This window comes from Argopecten irradians, chromosome 4 (genome assembly GCF_041381155.1).
Source record: "Argopecten irradians isolate NY chromosome 4, Ai_NY, whole genome shotgun sequence".
Taxonomy (NCBI): domain Eukaryota; kingdom Metazoa; phylum Mollusca; class Bivalvia; order Pectinida; family Pectinidae; genus Argopecten; species Argopecten irradians.
In genome coordinates, this window is record NC_091137.1 from 43,848,131 (window position 1) to 43,874,816 (window position 26,686).

A 26,686-nucleotide genomic window follows, 5' to 3' on the forward strand; every position below is an offset into this window, starting at 1 on the left:
TGACTCATTTCCCATAGAAATAATTACAATGTATTTAAATAGTAAACTTGGAAGGTTATGGTGATAAGATTTTGTATGGAATTTCGCATTGATTTGTCTGAATAGAATAGTGATTATAACTGAAGGGGCTCTCTTCCTGCAATGAAGATGTTTCTTTATGAATTTTATATAACAAAAGCGAGTGACCTCCCTTTGAACGTACATCCACTATTAACGATAACAACACATTATACGATGCTTTCATCATGGGGTATAAAGAAAGCAAAATTCTGTAGGAAATATTTCAAACGTACTCTTCATCCTTTGTTTCCGATAGAGGATAACAATTATACCTACTGTTTATAAGCATGGGGATGTCACCACAAATTATCTATTAAAGGTGGTGGCGGCTTACTCTTTTTACATAGTTTTCATTTTGTGGTAATAAAATTGATGTTTACATTTCTACAACAATCCATCGTGTTATTCCACTCTCATGCCATTATATAAGTGTGCTTGATGGATAAATAGTCTTGCGGGTAGATATCGATTGTTACGACATTATTTTGTGAGCGCAATTCACGTCGTTTTCTCCGAAACGTATGACGCTACGCTCGCAAACACATGACGTCACTCGCAAGTGCAGATAACTCTGTAATATGCAAATTCAGAATATGTAGGAAAATCTTTCTTCTATCATGAACATGATATAATTTTTTTTAAATAACAGCTTTGATATACAGCAATTGATCCTCAACACTGTTTTTTGTTAATGTTTATTTTACTTTTTCAAATTAAAACGATGAGATGTTTCGAAGTATCAGTATTAATCCTATAGGTCTACGAATATTGATACATCAATATAACTTGATTACCAGTGGGTTTTTGTGTTTATGTTAGTGTTAATATCCGTGTGAGAGATATATAGAAATAATGACATTACTCTATATGTATATATATATATATATATGTTTACGTCAATAAATCGAGTACTCGTCTTATAGTTATAAGTTACTTGATCGATCAAACTATGAAACCACAATACACAATAAATGTACAATATTGTAATAATGTTTTATTACGATTGGAAATTACATGTGATAAATTTTAATAAATTTTAATTTTATCATTGCTTATTGTACGTACAAGATAGTATATTGTACGTACAAGATAGTATATTGTACGTACATGATAGTATATTGTAGGTACTACTTAGTGTACGTAAAATTTAGCATCTTCTACGTATCTTCGTATACAGATAATTAACTATAAGTAGTTGATCTGTTATTCATCATCGAATAAATGAGTCACCCGCCTGATATTCTGTATACATTGTATTGCTTCAAATACAATCGCATGTTTATAAACTACTCTGACAATATAAAAAATATAAATATATATTGATAAGCACAATGCCTTTTTCACAATCGTAATTACTATATCCTTCACACTAGTACCATTACTGAAAAGTTTGAGTTTATATTTTACTTCATAATAAAAGTATTCAAAATGATTAATTACATCAGAAAAAAACATGGCATTATGCCTATGTGGAATGAAGTAGTAATTGCGCAGACAACAAGAGCAAAAAAAATGTGTGTTTTTGTGTTAATTAGACATATATACACGCGATTAATTATTGTCCAAATGATGATAATTATTTATGCTCCGGTATAGACATAAACTTATTACAACTTTAGAACTCCACAAAATGTCGCAAGGTATTCTAAATTCCCCTTTGACTTAAAATAAGGGTATGGAATATACGTATTGATTCCTGCGATGCCATCTCTAAAACTTTATTCAATTATATCTTCATTTGATTTAAACACATTTACCGCTGAGATATATCAATCAAAATAAAATGTCAAGACATTTTATTTTTTATAAAGGAAGGAATGTAAAATTCTTCAGCAAAATTACAGATTAAAAATATTAAGGGAGAATGTGTTTAACAAGCATTGTTGATCTTTCAATCACTCAGTAAATAATTTTAAAGGTTTCACTTACTGCACATTGAAAAACGTTTAATCTGATGGCGTTACATTTTTATCCGAAGAAAAGTAACAAACCTATATTAAACTATAAATATTTAACTATAAAGGGAAAATGCCATCACAAAAGTTATTCTATCAAAGTGATCAAAGAAACTGATATAAATGTATATAATTGCTGTCAGCAAAATTTGTCATAACAAGTTTATCACCACACACAGATATAGCTTGTGGACTGTTGATACCGTCTGCTGACGTTTACAGTTCCCTGACGTTTGTCGAGTCCCCAGACATCTACATCACGTTGCGTGATTCATGTCCACAGACATAGACGTTTCCCTCCCCGTCTAAGTCCACTCCATCCGCGCACCTTACTACGGGTAACTTACTACACCGACCTTCAACACGTCCTTGTGTAGATTGTCAGTAGACAGACTACCGACGGCCGTACTGTCCGCTGTGCAGGTAAAGTATGGGATGAAGAGTGTACCAGTACGGGGGTCATGAGATAACGTGTATATAGTGTTATGACCTTTGTGTAGTATCTGTGTCTTACCGTCCTTTGTCACCCGGTACACTTTAGTATCTGAACTCAATATGAACTCTCCATTTCTGTACGTTATACCGTGACATGGTTTATCAATGTTTATTACATTTGATAATGTAAGTTTAGAGGATGTAATTGTCACCACATGTACACTATCGCAGCTACAACTGTTGTATTGTCTACCAAACACAAATCCCAAGACCCTACATCCACCTTTAGCTCATCCACAAAATATCCGTCAGAGTTGATTAATTTCAGTTTCTGATTGCTATAATCTCCTACAACAACCATACCGTCAGGAGCGATAACAATTTCACGAGCAAAACAATCGAACCAATCTGATTCCGTTCTTATATTCACATTTTTCTTACTTCCTTAAATTCACATTCTGATAAAGGTTTGGTTAGGCCTAGAACATCTTTAAATTGTCTTTGTTCCTTCTTGACGATGATTTTACCAAAGTTCATACTTTTCCCATCAAATTCTGCTTCGTGCTTAATAAGATAGAGAGCATCATCCTCAAATTTAAAATCTGAAGATATGTATGGAAGGTCGCATCGAGTTATCTAAATAATAAAGTGATTATAACTGAAGGGGGTCTTCATCCGTAAAAAAAAACCCTTCCTGCAATGAAGATGGTTCTTTATGAATTTCATCTAGCAAATTCTCAGCTGTCAACTTGCTTTTCTTACAATTCTGTACGTAAGCGATTTCCTGTTGATATTCAAGTACATGCAACATGTACTGTAGGTAATTGCTAAACAACGAACTCTTAAATACAAATAATATAAGAGTTCATTTTAAGAATTTATTTATGGATAGTCCCCATATGCAAATTATTAGCAGCTAATTGTCCATATTTATTTTTCACCTCGTATACTCGTTTATGACAAGACAAGTGACCTCCCTTTGAACGTACATCCACTATTAACGATAGCAATACATTGTAGATACTATTATACAATGCTTTTATCATGGGATGTTAAGACAACAAAATTTTGTAGGAAATATTTCAAACGTACTCTCATACTGTCCACTATCAATACCTACCTCACATGTACTTTCCACTATCAACAGCTACCTCACATGTACTGTCCACTATCAATAGCTACCTCACATGTACTGTCCACTATCTATACTACCTCACATGTACTGTCCACTATCAATACCTACCTCACATGTACTGTCCACTATCAATACCTACCTCACATGTACTGTCCACTATCTATACCTACCTCACATGTACTGTCCACTATCAATAGCTACCTCACATGTACTGTCCACTATCTATACCTACCTCACATGTACTGTCCACTATCTATACCTACCTCACATGTACTGTCCACTATCTATACCTACCTCACATGTACTGTCCACTATCAATACCTACCTCACATGTACTGTCCACTATCTATACCTACCTACCTATACTTCACATGTACTTTCCACTATCAATACCTACCTCACATGTACTGTCCACTATCTATACCTACCTCACATGTACTGTCCACTATCTATACCTACCTCACATGTACTGTCCACTATCTATACCTACCTCACATGTACTGTCCACTATCTATACCTACCTCACATGTACTGTCCACTATCTATACCTACCTCACATGTACTGTCCACTATCTATCAATACCTCACATGTACTGTCCACTATCAATACCTACCTCACATGTACTGTCCACTATCTATACCTACCTCACATGTACTGTCCACTATCTATACCTACCTCACATGTACTGTCCACTATCAATACCAATACCTCACATGTACTGTCCACTATCAATACCTACCTCACATGTACTGTCCACTATCAATACCTACCTCACATGTACTGTCCACTATCAATACCTATACCTCACATGTACTGTCCACTATCAATACCTACCTCACATGTACTGTCCACTATCAATAGCTAACTCACATGTACTGTCCACTATATACCTACCTCACATGTACTGTCCACTATCAATACCTACCTCACATGTACTGTCCACTATCTATACCTACCTCACATGTACTGTCCACTATCTATACCTATACCTCACATGTACTGTCACTATCTATACCTACCTCACATGTACTGTCCACTATCTATACCTATACCTCACATGTACTGTCCACTATCAATACCTACCTCACATGTACTGTCCACTATCAATACCTACCTCACATGTACTGTCCACTATCAATACCTACCTCACATGTACTGTCCACTATCTATACCTACCTCACATGTACTGTCCACTATCAATACCTACCTCACATGTACTGTCCACTATCAATACCTACCTCACATGTACTGTCCACTATCTATACCTATACCTCACATGTACTGTCCACTATCAATACCTAAACCTCACATGTACTGTCCACTATCAATACCTACCTCACATGTACTGTCCACTATCAATACCTACCTCACATGTACTGTCCACTATCAATACTACCTCACATGTACTGTCCACTATCAATACTACCTCACATGTACTGTCCACTATCAATACCTACCTCACATGTACTGTCCACTATCAATACCTATACCTCACATGTACTGTCCACTATCTATACCTACCTCACATGTACTGTCCACTATCTATACCTATACCTCACATGTACTGTCCACTATCAATACCTACCTCACATGTACTGTCCACTATCAAAAGCTACCTCACATGTACTGTCCACTATCTATACCTATACCTCACATGTACTGTCCACTATCTATACCTACCTCACATGTACTGTCCACTATCTATACCACCTCACATGTACTGTCCACTATCTATACATACCTCACATGTACTGTCCACTATCTATACATACCTCACATGTACTGTCCACTATCTATACCTACCTCACATGTACTGTCCACTATCATATACCTACCTCACATGTACTGTCCACTATCAATACCTACCTCACATGTACTGTCCACTATCAATACCTACCTCACATGTACTGTCCACTATCAATAGCTACCTCACATGTACTGTCCACTATAAATACCTACCTCACATGTACTGTCCACTATCTTTACCTACCTCACATGTACTGTCCACTATCTTATACCTACCTCACATGTACTGTCCACTATCTATACCTACCTCACATGTACTGTCCACTATAATACCTACCTCACATGTACTGTCCACTATCTATACCTACCTCACATGTACTGTCCACCATCTATACCTATACCTCACATGTTCTGTCCACTATCAATACATGTACCTACCTCACATGTATTATCCACTATCATACCTACCTCACATGTACTGTCCACTATCATACCTACCTCACATGTACTGTCCATATACCTACCTCACATGTACTGTCCACTATCAATACCTACCTCACATGTACTGTCCACTATCAATACCTACCTCACATGTACTGTCCACTATCAATACCTACCTCACATGTACTGTCCACTATACTGTCCACTATACCTACCTCACATGTACTGTCCACTATCAATAGCTACCTCACATGTACTGTCCACTATCAATACCTACCTCACATGTACTGTCCACTATCAATACCTACCTCACATGTACTGTCCACTATCTATACCTATACCTCACATGTACTGTCCACTATCTATACCTACCTCACATGTACTGTCCACTATCTATACCTACCTCACATGTACTGTCCACTATCTATACCTACCTCACATGTACTGTCCACTATCAATACCTACCTCACATGTACTGTCCACTATCTATACCTACCTCACATGTACTGTCCACTATCAATAGCTAACTCACATGTACTGTCCACTATCTATACCTACCTCACATGTACTGTCCACTATCAATAGCTACCTCACATGTACTGTCCACTATCAATACCTACCTCACATGTACTGTCCACTATCAATACCTATACCTCACATGTACTGTCCACTATCTATACCTATACCTCACATGTACTGTCCACTATCAATACCTACCTCACATGTACTGTCCACTATCTATACCTACCTCACATGTACTGTCCACTATCAATACCTATACCTCACATGTACTGTCCACTATCTATACCTATACCTCACATGTACTGTCCACTATCAATACCTACCTCACATGTACTGTCCACTATCAATACCTACCTCACATGTACTGTCCACTATCAATACCTACCTCACATGTACTGTCCACTATCTATACTATACCTCACATGTACTGTCCACTATCTATACCTACCTCACATGTACTGTCCACTATCAATACCCCTCACATGTACTGTCCACTATCAATACCTATACCTCACATGTACTGTCCACTATCAATACCTACCCCACATGTACTGTCCACTATCAATACCAATACCTCACATGTACTGTCCACTATCAATACCTACCTCACATGTACTGTCCACTATCTATACCTACCTCACATGTACTGTCCACTATCTATACCTATACCTCACATGTACTGTCCACTATCAATACCTACCTCACATGTACTGTCCACTATCAATACCTACCTCACATGTACTGTCCACTATCAATACCTACCTCACATGTACTGTCCACTATCTATACCTATACCTCACATGTACTGTCCACTATCAATACCTACCTCACATGTACTGTCCACTATCTATACCTACCTCACATGTACTGTCCACTATCTATACCTACCTCACATGTACTGTCCACTATCAAATACCTACCTCACATGTACTGTCCACTATCAATACCATACCTCACATGTACTGTCCACTATCAATACCTACCTCACATGTACTGTCCACTATCAATACCTACCTCACATGTACTGTCCACTATCTATACCTATACCTCACATGTACTGTCCACTATCAATACTACCTCACATGTACTGTCCACTATCAATACCTACCTCACATGTACTGTCCACTATCAATACTACCTCACATGTACTGTCCACTATCAATACCTACCTCACATGTACTGTCCACTATCAATACATGTACCTACCTCACATGTACTGTCCACCATCATTACCTATACCTCACATGTACTGTCCACTATCTATACCTACCTCACATGTACTGTCCACTATCAATACCTACCTCACATGTACTGTCCACTATCAATACCTATACCTCACATGTACTGTCCATTATCAATATCTCACATGTACTGTCCACTATCTATACCTACCTCACATGTACTGTCCACTATCATATACCTACCTCACATGTACTGTCCACTATCTATACCTACCTCACATGTACTGTCCACTATCATACCTACCTCACATGTACTGTCCACTATCTATACCTACCTCACATGTACTGTCCACTATCTATACTACTCACATGTACTGTCCACTATCAATACCTACCTCACATGTACTGTCCACTATCAATACCTAACCTCACATGTACTGTCCACTATCTATACCTACCTCACATGTACTGTCCACTATCTATACCTACCTCACATGTACTGTCCACTATCTATACCTACCTCACATGTACTGTCCACTATCAATACCTATACCTCACATGTACTGTCCACTATCTATACCTACCTCACATGTACTGTCCACTATCAATACCTATACCTCACATGTACTGTCCACTATACCAATACCTCACATGTACTGTCCACTATCTATACCTACCTCACATGTACTGTCCACTATCAATACCTACCTCACATGTACTGTCCACTATCTATACCTATACCTCACATGTACTGTCCACTACCAATACCTCACATGTACTGTCCACTATCAAAAGCTACCTCACATGTACTGTCCACTATCAATACCTACCTCACATGTACTGTCCACTATCTATACCTACCTCACATGTACTGTCCACTATCAATACCTACCTCACATGTACTGTCCACTATCTATACCTACCTCACATGTACTGTCCACTATCAATACCTACCTCACATGTACTGTCCACTATCAATACCTACCTCACATGTACTGTCCACTATCTATACCTATACCTCACATGTACTGTCCACTATCAATACCTACCTCACATGTACTGTCCACTATCTATACCTACCTCACATGTACTGTCCACTATCAATACCTCACATGTACTGTCCACTATCAATACCTACCTCACATGTACTGTCCACTATCTATACCTACCTCACATGTACTGTCCACTATCAATACCTACCTCACATGTACTGTCCACTATCTATACCTACCTCACATGTACTGTCCACTATCAATACCTACCTCACATGTACTGTCCACTATCTATACCTACCTCACATGTACTGTCCACTATCAATACCTACCTCACATGTACTGTCCACTATCAATACCTACCTCACATGTACTGTCCACTATCAATATACCTACCTCACATGTACTGTCCACTATCAATATACCTACCTCACATGTACTGTCCACTATCTATACCTACCTCACATGTACTGTCCACTATCAATACCTACCTCACATGTACTGTCCACTATCTATACCTACCTCACATGTACTGTCCACTATCAATACCTACCTCACATGTACTGTCCACTATCAATACCTCACATGTACTGTCCACTATCTATACCTACCTCACATGTACTGTCCACTATCAATACCTACCTCACATGTACTGTCCACTATCTATACCTATACCTCACATGTACTGTCCACTATCTATACCTACCTCACATGTACTGTCCACTATCAATACCTACCTCACATGTACTGTCCACTATCTATACCTACCTCACATGTACTGTCCACTATCTATACCTACCTCACATGTACTGTCCACTATCAAACTACCTCACATGTACTGTCCACTATCTATACCTACCTCACATGTACTGTCCACTATCTATACCTACCTCACATGTACTGTCCACTATCAATAGCTACCTCACATGTACTGTCCACTATCTAATACCTACCTCACATGTACTGTCCACTATCTATACCTACCTCACATGTACTGTCCACTATCATATACCTACCTCACATGTACTGTCCACTATCAATACCTACCTCACATGTACTGTCCACTATCTATACCTACCTCACATGTACTGTCCACTATCTATACCTACCTCACATGTACTGTCCACTATCAATACTACCTCACATGTACTGTCCACTATCAATACCTACCTCACATGTACTGTCCACTATCAATACCTACCTCACATGTACTGTCCACTATCTATACCTACCTCACATGTACTGTCCACTATCAATAGCTACCTCACATGTACTGTCCACTATCTATACCTACCTCACATGTACTGTCCACTATCATACCTACCTCACATGTACTGTCCACTATCAATACCTACCTCACATGTACTGTCCACTATCAATACCTACCTCACATGTACTGTCCACTAATACTAACCTCAACATGTACTATACCTCACATGTACTGTCCACTATCAATACTATACCTCACATGTACTGTCCACTATCTATACCTACCTCACATGTACTGTCCACTATCAATACCTACCTCACATGTACTGTCCACTTATACCATACCTAACCTCACATGTACTGTCCACTATCAATACCTACCTCACATGTACTGTCCACTATCAATACCTACCTCACATGTACTGTCCACTATCAATACCTACCTCACATGTACTGTCCACTATCTATACCTATACCTCACATGTACTGTCCACTATCTATACCTACCTCACATGTACTGTCCACTATCAATAGCTACCTCACATGTACTGTCCACTATCTATACCTATACCTCACATGTACTGTCCACTATCTATACCTACCTCACATGTACTGTCCACTATCAATACCTACCTCACATGTACTGTCCACTATCTATACCTACCTCACATGTACTGTCCACTATCTATACCTACCTCACATGTACTGTCCACTATCTATACCTACCTCACATGTACTGTCCACTATCTATACCTACCTCACATGTACTGTCCACTATCAATACCTACCTCACATGTACTGTCCACTATCTATACCTACCTCACATGTACTGTCCACTATCTATACCTACCTCACATGTACTGTCCATTATCAATAGCTACCTCACATGTACTGTCCACTATCGATACCTACCTCACATGTACTGTCCACTATCAATACCTACCTCACATGTACTGTCCACTATCTATACCTACCTCACATGTACTGTCCACTATCAATCTACCTACCTCACATGTACTGTCCACTATCAATACCTACCTCACATGTACTGTCCACTATCAATACCTATACCTCACATGTACTGTCCACTATCAATACCTCACATGTACTGTCCACTATCTATACCTACCTCACATGTACTGTCCACTATCTATACCTAACCTCACATGTACTGTCCACTATCTATACCTACCTCACCTACGTCCACTGTACTGTCCACTATTAATACCTACCTCACATGTACTGTCCACTATCTATACTACCTCACATGTACTGTCCACTATCAATACCTACCTCACATGTACTGTCCACTATCTATACCTACCTCACATGTACTGTCCACTATCTATACCTACCTCACATGTACTGTCCACTATCTATACCTACCTCACATGTACTGTGCACTATCTATACCTACCTCACATGTACTGTCCACTAACTATACCTACCTCACATGTACTGTCCACTATCTATACCTATACCTCACATGTACTGTCCACTATCAATACCTACCTCACATGTACTGTCCACTATCAATACCTACCTCTCACATGTACTGTCCACTATCAATACCTACCTCACATGTACTGTCCACTATCTATACACCATACCTCACATGTACTGTCCACTATCAATACCTGCCTCACATGTACTGTCCACTATCAATACCTCACATGTACTGTCCACTATCAATACCTCACATGTACTGTCCACTATCAATACCTACTACTCACATGTACTGTCCACTATCTATACCTACCTCACATGTACTGTCCACTATCAATAGCTACCTCACATGTACTGTCCACTATCTATACCTACCTCACATGTACTGTCCACTATCTATACCTACCTCACATGTACTTTCCACTATCTATACCTACCTCACATGTACTGTCCACTATCTATACCTATACCTCACATGTACTGTCCACTATCTATATTTATACCTCACATGTACTGTCAACTATCAATACCTACCTCACATGTACTGTCCACTATCAATACCTACCTCACATGTACTGTCCACTATCTACACCTATACCTCACATGTACTGTCAACTATCAATACCTACCTCACATGTACTGTCCACTATCAATACCTACCTCACATGTACTGTCCACTATCAATACTCTACCTCACATGTACTGTCCACTATCAATACCTACCTCACATGTACTGTCCACTATCTATACCTACCTCACATGTACTGTCCACTATCAATACCTACCTCACATGTACTGTCCACTATCAATACCTATACCTCACATGTACTGTCCACTATCTATACCTACCTCACATGTACTGTCCACTATCAATACCTACCTCACATGTACTGTCCACTATCTATACCTTACTCCTCACATGTACTGTCCACTATCAATACCTATACCTCACATGTACTGTCCACTATCTATACCTACCTCACATGTACTGTCCACTATCTATACATACCTCACATGTACTGTCCACTATCATATACCTACCTCACATGTACTGTCCACTATCAATACCTACCTCACATGTACTGTCCACTATCTAATACCTACCTCACATGTACTGTCCACTATCTATACCTACCTCACATGTACTGTCCACTATCTATACCTACCTCACATGTACTGTCCACTATCTATACCTACTATACATGTACTGTCCACTATCTTATACCAACCTCACATGTACTGTCCACTATCATGTATAATACTACACCAACCTCACATGTACTGTCCACTATCTATACCTACCTCACATGTACTGTCCACTATCTATACCTACCTCACATGTACTGTCCACTATCTATACCTACCTCACATGTACTGTCCACTATCAATACCTACCTCACATGTACTGTCCACTATCAATACCTACCTCACATGTACTGTCCACTATCTATACCTATACCTCACATGTACTGTCCAACTATCAATACCTACCTCACATGTACTGTCCACTATCTATACCTACCTCACATGTACTGTCCACTATCAATACCTATACCTCACATGTACTGTCCACTATCAATACCTACCTCACATGTACTGTCCACTATCTATACCTACCTCACATGTACTGTCCACTATCAATACCTACCTCACATGTACTGTCCACTATCAATACCTACCTCACATGTACTGTCCACTATCTATACTATACCTCACATGTACTGTCCACTATCTATACCTACCTCACATGTACTGTCCACTATCTATACCTACCTCACATGTACTGTCCACTATCAATACCTACCTCACATGTACTGTCCACTATCTATACCTACCTCACATGTACTGTCCACTATCAATACCTACCTCACATGTACTGTCCACTATCTATACCTACCTCACATGTACTGTCCACTATCTATACCTACCTCACATGTACTGTCCACTATCTATACCTACCTCACATGTACTGTCCACTATCAATACCTACCTCACATGTACTGTCCACTATCTATACCTACCTCACATGTACTGTCCACTATCTATACCTACCTCACATGTACTGTCCACTATCTATACCTACCTCACATGTACTGTCCACTATCTATACCTACCTCACATGTACTGTCCACTATCTATACCTACCTCACATGTACTGTCCACTATCAATACCTACCTCACATGTACTGTCCACTATCTATACCTACCTCACAGTATGTACTGTCCACTATACTATACCTACCTCACATGTACTGTCCACTATCTATACTATACCTCACATGTACTGTCCACTATCAATACCTACCTCACATGTACTGTCCACTATCTATACTACCTCACATGTACTGTCCACTATCTATACCTACCTCACATGTACTGTCCACTATCTATACCTACCTCACATGTACTGTCCACTATCTATACCATACCTCACATGTACTGTCCACTATCAATAGCTAACTCACATGTACTGTCCACTATCTATACCTACCTCACATGTACTGTCCACTATCAATAACTACCTCACATGTACTGTCCACTATCTATACCTACCTCACATGTACTGTCCACTATCTATACCTATACCTCACATGTACTGTCCACTATCAATACCCTCACATGTACTGTCCACTATCAATACCTACCTCACATGTACTGTCCACTATCTATACCTATACCTCACATGTACTGTCCACTATCTATACCTATACCTCACATGTACTGTCCACTATCTATACCTACCTCACATGTACTGTCCACTATCAATACCTACCTCACATGTACTGTCCACTATCTATACCTATACCTCACATGTACTGTCCACTACCCACATGTACTGTATCTATACCTACCTCACATGTACTGTCCACTATCAATACCTCACATGTACTGTCCACTATCAATACCTACCTCACATGTACTGTCCACTATCAATACCTACCTCACATGTACTGTCCACTATCTATACCTACCTCACATGTACTGTCCACTATCTATATACCTCACATGTACTGTCCACTATCATATACCTACCTCACATGTACTGTCCACTATCTATATTTACCTCACATGTACTGTCCACTATCTATACCTACCTCACATGTACTGTCCACTATCTATACCTATACCTCACATGTACTGTCCACTATCAATACCTACCTCACATGTACTGTCCACTATCAATACCTATACCTCACATGTACTGTCCACTATCAATACCTACCTCACATGTACTGTCCACTATCAATACCTCCTACCTCACATGTACTGTCCACTATCTATACCTACCTCACATGTACTGTCCACTATCTATACCTACCTCACATGTACTGTCCACTATCAATACCTACCTCACATGTACTGTCCACTATCTATACCTATACCTCACATGTACTGTCCACTATCTATACTACCTCACATGTACTGTCCACTATCAATACCTACCTCACATGTACTGTCCACTATCAATATACCTACCTCACATGTACTGTCCACTATCAATACCTACCTCACATGTACTGTCCACTATCAATACTATACCTCACATGTACTATCCACTATCAATACCTACCTCACATGTACTGTCCACTATCAATACCTACCTCACATGTACTGTCCACTATCAATACCTACCTCACATGTACTGTCCACTATCAATACCTACCTCACATGTACTGTCCACTATCTATACCTATACCTCACATGTACTGTCCACTATCAATACCTACCTCACATGTACTGTCCACTATCAATACCTACCTCACATGTACTGTCCACTATCAATATTTACCTCACATGTACTGTCCACTATCAATACCTACCTCACATGTACTGTCCACTATCAATACTACCTCACATGTACTGTCCACTATCAATACCTCACATGTACTGTCCACTATCAATACCTACCTCACATGTACTGTCCACTATCAATACCTACCTCACATGTACTGTCCACTATCAATACCTACCTCACATGTACTGTCCACTATCTATACCTACCTCACATGTACTGTCCACTATCAATACCTCACATGTACTGTCCACTATCAATACCTACCTCACATGTACTGTCCACTATCAATAGCTACCTCACATGTACTGTCCACTATCAATACCTACCTCACATGTACTGTCCACTATCTATACCTACCTCACATGTACTGTCCACTATCAATACCTACCTCACATGTACTGTCCACTATCTATACCTACCTCACATGTACTGTCCACTATCTATACCTATACCTCACATGTACTGTCCACTATCAATACCTACCTCACATGTACTGTCCACTATCAATACCTACCTCACATGTACTGTCCACTATCTATACCTACCTCACATGTACTGTCCACTATCAATACCTACCTCACATGTACTGTCCACTATCTATACTTACCTCACATGTACTGTCCACTATCTATACCTACCTCACATGTACTGTCCACTATCCATACCTCACATGTACTGTCCACTATCAATACCTACCTCACATGTACTGTCCACTATCAATACCTACCTCACATGTACTGTCCACTATCAATACCTACCTCACATGTACTGTCCACTATCAATACCTACACTCTACCTCACATGTACTGTCCACTATCTATACCTACCTCACATGTACTGTCCACTATCTATACCTACCTCACATGTACTGTCCACTATCAATAGCTACCTCACATGTACTGTCCACTATCTATACCTACCTCATATGTACTGTCCACTATCAATACCTACCTCACATGTACTGTCCACTATCTATATACCTACCTCACATGTACTGTCCACTATCTATACCTACCTCACATGTACTGTCCATCTATCATACGCACTCATACCTACCTCACATGTACTGTCCACTATCAATACCTACCTCACATGTACTGTCCACTATCAATACCTACCTCACATGTACTGTCCACTATCAATACCTCACATGTACTGTCCACTATCAATACCTACCTCACATGTACTGTCCACTATCTATACCTACCTCACATGTACTGTCCACTATCTATACAATACCTACCTCACATGTACTGTCCACTATCTATACCTACCTCACATGTACTGTCCACTATCTATACCTATACCTCACATGTACTGTCCACTATCTATACCTACCTCACATGTACTGTCCACTATCAATACCTATACCTCACATGTACTGTCCACTATCTATACCTACCTCACATGTACTGTCCACTATCTATACCTACCTCACATGTACTGTCCACTATCTATACCTACCTCACATGTACTGTCCACTATCTATACTATACCTCACATGTACTGTCCACTATCTAATACCTACCTCACATGTACTGTCCACTATCCATATACCTCACATGTACTGTCCACTATCTATACCTACCTCACATGTACTGTCCACTATCTATACCTACCTCACATGTACTGTCCACTATCAATACCTACCTCACATGTACTGTCCACTATCATACCTTACCTCACATGTACTGTCCACTATCTATACCTACCTCACATGTACTGTCCACTATCTATACCTACCTCACATGTACTGTCCACTATCTATACTATACCTCACATGTACTGTCCACTATCTATATACCTCACATGTACTGTCCACTATCAATACCTTACCTCACATGTACTGTCCACTATCTATACCTATCCTCACATGTACTGTCCACTATCTATACCATACCTCACATGTACTGTCCACTATCAATACCTACCTCACATGTACTGTCCACTATCATATACCTACCTCACATGTACTGTCCACTATCAATACCTACCTCACATGTACTGTCCACTATCAATACCTACCTCACATGTACTGTCCACTATCATACCTACCTCACATGTACTGTCCACTATCTAAACCTACCTCACATGTACTGTCCACTATCAATACCTACCTCACATGTACTGTCCACTATCTATACCTACCTCACATGTACTGTCCACTATCAATACCTACCTCACATGTACTGTCCACTATCTATACCTACCTCACATGTACTGTCCACTATCTATACCTACCTCACATGTACTGTCCACTATCAATAACTATCAATACCTTCACATGTACTGTCCCACTATCAATACCTACCTCACATGTACTGTCCACTATCAATACCTACCTCACATGTACTGTCCACTATCTATACCTACCTCACATGTACTGTCCACTATCAATACCTATACCTCACATGTACTGTCCACTATCTATACCTATACCTCACATGTACTGTCCACTATCTATACCTACCTCACATGTACTGTCCACTATCAATAGCTACCTCACATGTACTGTCCACTATCAATACCTACCTCACATGTACTGTCCACTATCTATACCTATACCTCACATGTACTGTCCACTATCTATACCTACCTCACATGTACTGTCCACTATCTATACCTATACCTCACATGTACTGTCCACTATCAATACCTACCTCACATGTACTGTCCACTATCAATAGCTACCTCACATGTACTGTCCACTATCAATACCTACCTCACATGTACTGTCCACTATCTATACCTATACCTCACATGTACTGTCCACTATCTATACCTACCTCACATGTACTGTCCACTATCTATCAATACCTCACATGTACTGTCCACTATCTATAATACCTCACATGTACTGTCCACTATCTATACCTACCTCACATGTACTGTCCACTATCTATACCTACCTCACATGTACTGTCCACTATCAATACCTACCTCACATGTACTGTCCACTATCAATACCTATACCTCACATGTACTGTCCACTATCAATACCTATACCTCACATGTACTGTCCACTATCTATATTTACCTCACATGTACTGTCCACTATCTATACATACCTCACATGTACTGTCCACTATCAATATACCTACCTCACATGTACTGTCCACTATCAATACCTCACATGTACTGTCCACTATCAATACCTACCTCACATGTACTGTCCACTATCTATACCTACCTCACATGTACTGTCCACTATCAATACCTCACATGTACTGTCCACTATCTATACCTACCACACATGTACTGTCCACTATCAATACCTACCTCACATGTACTGTCCACTATCTATACCTACCTCACATGTACTGTCCACTATCAATACCTACCTCACATGTACTGTCCACTATCTATACCTACCTCACATGTACTGTCCACTATAATACCTACCTCACATGTACTGTCCACTATCAATACCTACCTCACATGTACTGTCCACTATCTACTACCTCACATGTACTGTCCACTATCAATACCTACCTCACATGTACTGTCCACTATCAATACCTACCTCACATGTACTGTCCACTATCTATACCTATACCTCACATGTACTGTCCACTATCAATACCTACCTCACATGTACTGTCCACTATCTATACCTACCTCACATGTACTGTCCACTATCAATACCTACCTCACATGTACTGTCCACTATCAATACCTACCTCACATGTACTGTCCACTATCTATACCTACCTCACATGTACTGTCCACTATCTATACCTACCTCACATGTACTGTCCACTATCTATACCTACCTCACATGTACTGTCCACTATCAATACATGTATACCTCACATGTACTGTCCACTATCTTTACCTACCTCACATGTACTGTCCACTATCAATATACCTCACATACTGTCCACTATCAATACCTACCTCACATGTACTGTCCACTATCAATACCTACCTCACATGTACTGTCACTATCATACTATACCTCACATGTACTGTCCACTATCAAATACCTCACATGTACTGTCCACTATCAATACCTACCTCACATGTACTGTCCACTATCTATACTATACCTCACATGTACTGTCCACTATCAATACCTTACCTCACATGTACTGTCACTATCTATACCTACCTCACATGTACTGTCCACTATCAATACCTATACCTCACATGTACTGTCCACTATCAATACCTACCTCACATGTACTGTCCACTATCTATACCTACCTCACATGTACTGTCCACTATCAATACCTACCTCACATGTACTGTCCACTATCTATACCTACCTCACATGTACTGTCCACTATCAATAATACCTCACATGTACTGTCCACTATCAATACCTACCTCACATGTACTGTCCACTATCTATACCTACCTCACATGTACTGTCCACTATCAATACCTACCTCACATGTACTGTCCACTATCTATACCTACCTCACATGTACTGTCCACTATAAATACCTCACATGTACTGTCCACTATCAATATCTACCTCACATGTACTTTCCACTATCAATAGCTACCTCACATGTACTTTCCACTATCAATATCTACCTCACATGTACTTTCCACTATCAATACTTACCTCACATGTACTGTCCACTATCAATATCTACCTCACATGTACTTTCCACTATCAATACTTACCTCACATGTACTGTCCACTATAAATACCTCACATGTACTTTCCACTATCTATACCTACCTCACATGTACTGTCCACTATAAATACCTACCTCACATGTACTTTCCACTTTCTATACCTATACCTCACATGTACTCATATTCCTATTACAGATAAATAAATTAGTACATCTGAGTTTTTGTTATTTTTATCTTTCCCTTAATAAACGGATTCTTACTCAGGTTGTAAAAACTTACCCATTTTAGGAAACCGGTGTCTGTAACCAAAACAATGCTTTAATTTCAGAAATTGAACATGGCATCACCTACCCAACTTAGCTATCTGTATACCAGTCCAGCAAAATCATTCAACTACACAACTCTTCCAAGAGTGGTGGAAGCCAGCGCAGATAGTCACCCAGATCAAGAGATATTCATTCACCGAAGGCCCGATGGATCAAGAAGTAGCATAACTAACAAAGAATTATATGAGAGAGGTAATCATCTCGCTAGATATCTGGTATCAAAAGGCATACAAAAGTGTGATAAGATTGCTTTGATTGGCCCAAACACACTAGAAATGGTTATTGGTTACGTGGGGATCCTGAGCGCTGGTGCTGTCATCTTGAATGTTAAAATTGAGATGTCTAATGCTGCAGATGCACGTCAAACGTTAGAAACAACAGGCGCAAAATTTGTCATCGTTGACCCAGGAGAACAGTATGAACTATTACAACCTACGAAAGCTATGCTCAAGCATTGTAGTTCTAACGACACCGCAGAGGGAAATATCAGGGTATTATTCCTTCTCGAAATGGATTTGAAAGAATTTGACAAACCAGTAACACTAACAGACATAAATGGAATGGATCTAGATGCAGTAGAGATGCCAAGCACATTTCAGCACATTTCCAGAGGAAAAAGCGGTGATTTTATGCACATCTGGTAGCACAGGCAAATCAAAGATGGTTGTCACACATATTTTAACATTGCCTGTTATCCATTATCGTGGTATCCTGATTTGGAATATGAAAGTGTTGATTTCAATGATAGGCCCTTTAGCTGGATAGGTGGCTCGCCTGAATTACATTTACTTATGCGCAGATCAAGGGTATTCATTGACGCTTCTTTAACGGTGACTGTAAATAATGCAGAGTTTTTATGGGCAGTCATGAAAGAAGAAAAGTGCACAGATGCCTTGTTATTTCCATATGTGATCAGCGATCTCCTTGCCCTTCCAGAAAGTACAACTGAAGATGGATTCAGGTTATGTCATGTTTCTACTGGTGGCCAAATTATCGACAATCACTGCACCAAGATAATGGAAAGATTCTGTTTACACATGGTTATTGTTTATGGATGTACTGAAGTATTTGGCCTAAACATGTACGGTCCTTTAGCCGCGGGACAGTCTTTGAGACCAGGAGAGGTTGGGAAGCCTTACCCTGGTGTTGAGGTCCGAGTTGTGGACGAGGAAGATCATCCGGTACCCTTAGAAACGGTCGGCATGGTACAAGTTCGTGGTCCTTGTACGATGAAGGGATACTTCGGTAATCAAGAGCTGACGGCGAATGCCTTTGCACCGGGGTCATGGTTTCGAACAGTGGACATTGGGAAAGTTAGCAGTAATATGAGTCTTGCGATTCTCGGGAAGGAAAAGGACGTTATTTCACGAGGCGGGCGGAAGATATACCCTGGATTGTTAGAAGATCTCATCAAACATATGTCATCGATCAAGTATGTATGTACTGTGCCTGTCCCTGACAAAAGGTTGATGGAAGAAGTATGCATCTGCTTCGTGAGCTTCGAAATGTCAGAACTCATGGAAGATGACGTCAAAAAGTTCTGTGAGGAAAACCTCTTCGCAGACTGCACACTTGACGGTCTTGGTGTTTTGCCTGCATACTACGTCAAGTTTGAAGAGTTTGCGTCATTGCCAAATAGCAAACTGAACAGAAGAGCTATTCAAAACGAGGCTGTTAGACGTTTACATCTATCAAAAGACTAATGTGGCAAATAGTAAAGGCCATTTCATTCCTAAAACAATCGAATTAGTATCCCCGAATTGGACACCATGGCTACTTTAATTGCTATCAAAAACCAAACGTATATGCAGCTTAATATATGGCAAACATGGATAATTTGAGACAGTAAATAAGTTCTGAAAGCAACAAAATTGTCTATTTCACATTCGGCAAAGAAATTTTTACTCTAATTTGTTATGGTTGTTTACATAACTATAATGCATACTAGATTAGCAACTGAATAAAGGTAAATTAGCATTTATGGAATTTATTTCTAAAGTGTGGTCACAACAAGAGGCCCATGGGCCTTAACGGTCATCTGACTATTAGCACAATACAACATATGATTTTAGCCATTTGGACCCCTGTGATCTTGAATGAAGATCTAGTTCATTTTTTTTAAACAAATATGGTATCCCTTCATCAAAGCATGCCAGGGGCCAAATATCAGGTCTCTAGGCCTGTTAGTTATTTACAAGAAATTGTTTAAATGATTGTAACCTATTTGACCCCTGTGACCTAAAATGATGACCAATGTCATTCATTAGAACAAACATGATAGTCCTTTATCCCAGCATGCTACAGGCCCAATATCAGTTCTCGGGTGGGGGGTTGGGGTTCTGGTTCTTGAGAAGAAGTCGTTTAAATATTTTAGCCTTTTTGACCCCTGTGACCTTGAATGACAGTCAAGGTCAATAATATGAACAATTTGGTAGCCTTTCATCAAAGCATGCTGCAGCCCGATAAGAGTATCCTGGGCCTTTCAGTTCTTGAGAAGAAGTCGTTTAAAGATTTAAGCCTATTATATCCCTGTGACCTTTAATGAAGGTCAAGGTCATTCATTTAAACAAACTTAGTAGCCCTTCATTCAAGCATGCTGTAAGCCCAAGATGAGTATCTTGGGCCTTCCGATTCTTGAGAAAAAGTCATTTAAAGATTTAAGCCTATTTGACCCCTGTGACCTTGAATGAAGATCAAGGTCATTCATTTGAACAAACTTGATAGCCCTTCATCCCAGCATGTTAGGGGCCAAATATCAGGTCTCTAGGCCTCTTAGTTATTCACAAGAAGTTGTGTAAAGGATTTTAGCCTATTTCACCCCTGTGACCTTAAATGAAGGTCAAAGTCATTCATTTGAACAAACTTGGTTGCCCTTCATCCCAGCATGCTACAGGCCCAATATCAGTACCCTGAACTATCTGGTTATTGAAAAGTTGTTTAAAGATTTTAGCCTTTTTGACCCTTGTGACCTTAAATGAAGGTCAAAGTCATTCATTTGACCAAACTTGGTAGCCCTTTATTCCAGCATGCTAAAGGTCCAATATCAGACCCTGGGCCTTTCGGTTATTGATAAGAAGTCGTTTGAATGAAAAATTTACGCACGGCGCACGGCGACGACGACGGACGGTGCATGATGACAATAGATCATCCTGACCCTTCGGGTCAAATGACCTAAAAATCATGCAAGTACATGAATCACGCACAATGATTTGCGTATTTCATCAGATTGTCTGATGTTGAACCTACGTGTACGCAGTTGTACAATTTATGGTTATTTTGTGACAGAAATATATTCCAAACTCTGTGGACTTGTGTCAACAATGTACGAGTCTACAGTAATATATAATGTTAGCTCCAATGCATACAATCTTAATCTTATTATCTAAATCATGTACTTATTATGTAATTGTGTTATGTAATTTTGGTTAAAAAAGTACTCTAGTATACAAATACTGAAAAAATCGAGTTAGTATGTCTACAACCATGCATTTCCGTTACGGTTTGAAGACATAGGGGAGGTAACCCTTCCGAAATCTAAATTAGACCAAAACAAGCATAAATAAGTAAAAAGATAAAAGAGAAGATGAATAGATGCATAAAATCATTTATTCACAAAAAAATGAATATTTTGAACACGGACTATGAAGTCGGCAAAATCGGTTCTCTGTGATCCTGATTTAGATAGTTGGCCCAAGCACAGTCACTACTGGAGTCGTCCATTACTTTGCGGGCGACTAGTCTTAAAATGTCCAAAAGCATGATTGTAAGTAATATTTTAAATTCGTCTCGTTATCAATGAAATTAAATATAATGATAAAATAAAACAAGAATCCAAGAGGCCTTAAAGGTCACATGAGTTCTGATAAAGAATGTCCCAAAGATGTGCAAACATTGTTTGGTCCCTTGCACCTTCCATTCTGGTTAATAGGAACACATAGTATCAGAATAAAGATTTTGGTGACCAAGGAAAATGGAATCTCTATATAAGTAACTGATTTCATCTATTTGACCTTTTAATCTATGATGGATGTTTGATGAGAAAGTTTAGCTATTTAGATTATTATTTTATTTACCCCGTTCATCAGACCCCTGTGGTCAGCCATACAAATATAGCTATATTGTCAAAATGTTATTTCTTTGTTGACTCATTTCCCATAGAAATAATTAGAATATATTATTAAAATGTATAATTTATATATAAGCAACTTAAACACCTTTTCAATGGGAAAACATGGGTCCTCAGGGCTATGAAATTCACAATTTGTAAACGGTCATAATGCCAGTGAGTCTTTGGATATTTGTAATTATAGTTATTTTTACCTCTTTTGGCCCCGCCCCTCAGGCACTGAGGTCAGCCGGGCCTAATGCAGCTATAGTGTTGATATGCTATCCGATGCTAATAGTTCTAACAATTTGACTAATGTTTTGAAAAAATGGAACAAACGATCCCCAAAATATGTTTTGCATATATGAATTATCGTATACTTCCTTGGAGGAAAACCTAGGTGTAAGACCCAAGGGTCATGAGCATCACATTGTTTGTAAAGGGCTTTGATACCTTACATCAGGAAGAGTTACCACCACGTCTGTGAGTTGAGAAGATTTATGAGTTTTTAATCACTTCTTTTAATCCCTACTAAAGCCCCCAGTTGAGCGGAAACCATATCATTATAATTGGACTTGGGTCATAGAAGGTTTGTGCAGAGTTTTAGTGATTTCGCCTCAGTGGTTTTTGAGAAGTCGACGATGTAAATTGTTACACGACGATCGACAAGATACCATTGTAATAGGTCACATGAAGTTTGGTCTCAGGTGATTTAAAGTTGAGTACATATATCTTAGCTAAAATTGGTAACTTTTTTAATAATAAATTAATATTTCATCCACAGTTATAGAAAAGACATTTTCGTTGAACATTGAAAGCATTATATATGTGAAAAGGATCGAAAACAAACAATACCTCCTTGCAGAACTCCACCTTTTTCTGAAATGAAATGTATTGGATATACAGAGTGTATGTCAAAAAACGTCGTTATCTTGATAGAAACTAGAAATCCAGAATAGAGCCATTATTGACGGATGCGTATTGATTTAGAAAAAAATAATCTTTTGAACCAAATTGTATATTAAAACTAATTGTAGTCGGAAAATCAACCATGAGTATTGATTTCATTATCTAGTAATGAAAAATATATTTTAACAAACGTTTATGATAATTCGATTCGGAATTTAATGCCACACAGTTTTCATAACATTTTTCAAACCCCTAGAAGGAATTTTAAAAATGGTAATATTAATTCTTAGATATATTTCATTTTATATTTTCTTTGACAAATAAGCAACACACTGAATAAATTATAAAGATAAAATATTTCTTACCCCATCGCAGATACACTGAAAAAAAACCGATTTCTAATTTTAACACTGAAAATCGGCCATGCCATATTTCCATCAATCTCGAAATTTACGATTTCTACATATTTCCACCTTCCCGAGACAACTTTCTTAGATGCCTTCGTTATAAATGGGAATTTTGTTATTTAGAAGAAAAGTTCGTCACCCAAGTTTGCCAAAAGTTATTCATCTATTAATTCAACAAAATTCATTAATTCAAGTCAAATCTTACCTATTGTCACAAAATATTCCGAGAATCGACAATATTTGTTTACCCTCACTTCTATCATCATTCGAAAACTATTCTTTTACTGAAAGTTTAGTTCTAGCATGCATAATCTTTTTGATGATAAAATGAGGCTTTAGTAACCGCCCATAGAAATATGAAATATGGATTGGTTATCTCTTAATTAAAATTTTAAGTTACGAATAATTTTAAAGGCAAAGGACCTGTTACAGCTACCATTGAATTATGCATTTTGCAGTACTACGACAGAGAATCTGTAAAACATATTTTTAAAAAAATCAAAATGCCCAATGATCTAATGTTGCCCCTTTTAAGGTGTACACCATGGTTCCCTTTTGGGTCCAAAACGATATACTATTTTCTAGAGTACATATTTCTGCATTTTGACTAAATACGTGTGTCTGGAAAAAATTAAAGAAAATGTTTACAGTATCGGGAATCCCAAAAATGGCAAAATTCCATCTAATGCTCAAAAAAATTTTATTGATAAAGATAATGTAATGGCAGCCTTGTGGTGTTTCAATAAGAAAGTGTAGGGAATTATATGGGGGATTTTTTTTTTCGAATTTTTATTCCAATGGTTTCCCACTTTCGGTTATTGTACACCAACACATTTTATATTTGCAAACTTCACAATAGTAAGTGACCATAGTGAAAATAAATGGCAACATTTAATCTTCCCCTGAGGCCTTTTGAATTTTTCAATGGTATCTTACTTGTTATAGTACTACAAAATGCACTTGCGATTTGTTAAATTTGTTCGTGGGCAAAATCCTGTGGTAGCTGTAACAGGTCCTTTAAACACAAAAAAGTAGAATGAAATCATCACCGAAACCATATAAATCTATAAAGTAAATTATACCTTGATGAACGTATCCACAACCTAAAATAACAATATCAAAATTAGGATACCATGAATATAGAATGAAGTACTGATTGCTCAAACCTATATCATTTTTTGTGTTAATTGAAAATATATACACACGATTTGACACCAATGGTTGTTCAATTGATGAGTATCATGTATATATATGTCGGCGGTGGAGCATCTTCCATGTTATATAACTTAAATTTGTGCATTGCTTATTGTGTTTTCTGTCCGTATTAGGGATCAACCAACTAAATAAAAAAAGATCTTTGAAATGGCCCCTGTGTATACAAGATTGAGCCCAGGATAGAATTTTAACCCGGCCGCTGATTGGCTGGCTAA

General features: G+C 38.6%; 1 protein-coding gene and 1 long non-coding RNA gene across 2 annotated transcripts; one reads left to right on the top strand and one right to left on the bottom strand.

The window, feature by feature from the left end:
- Nucleotides 1–20,626: 20,626 nt before the first annotated feature.
- LOC138322315 (putative acyl--CoA ligase YdaB) lies at nucleotides 20,627–21,538 on the top strand. The gene has a single exon (XM_069266351.1). It carries the CDS (start codon nucleotides 20,627–20,629, stop codon nucleotides 21,536–21,538), a length of 912 nt encoding a protein of 303 aa, XP_069122452.1.
- A 1,945-nt stretch (nucleotides 21,539–23,483) lies between these two features.
- Nucleotides 23,484–26,481, bottom strand: LOC138322525 (uncharacterized). The gene is made up of 4 exons (XR_011208414.1): nucleotides 26,339–26,481; nucleotides 25,215–25,229; nucleotides 24,796–24,819; nucleotides 23,484–23,574 (listed from the first exon to the last, which is right to left on the bottom strand). It is a non-coding gene; the product is annotated as an uncharacterized lncRNA (long non-coding RNA).
- Nucleotides 26,482–26,686: the final 205 nt, after the last annotated feature.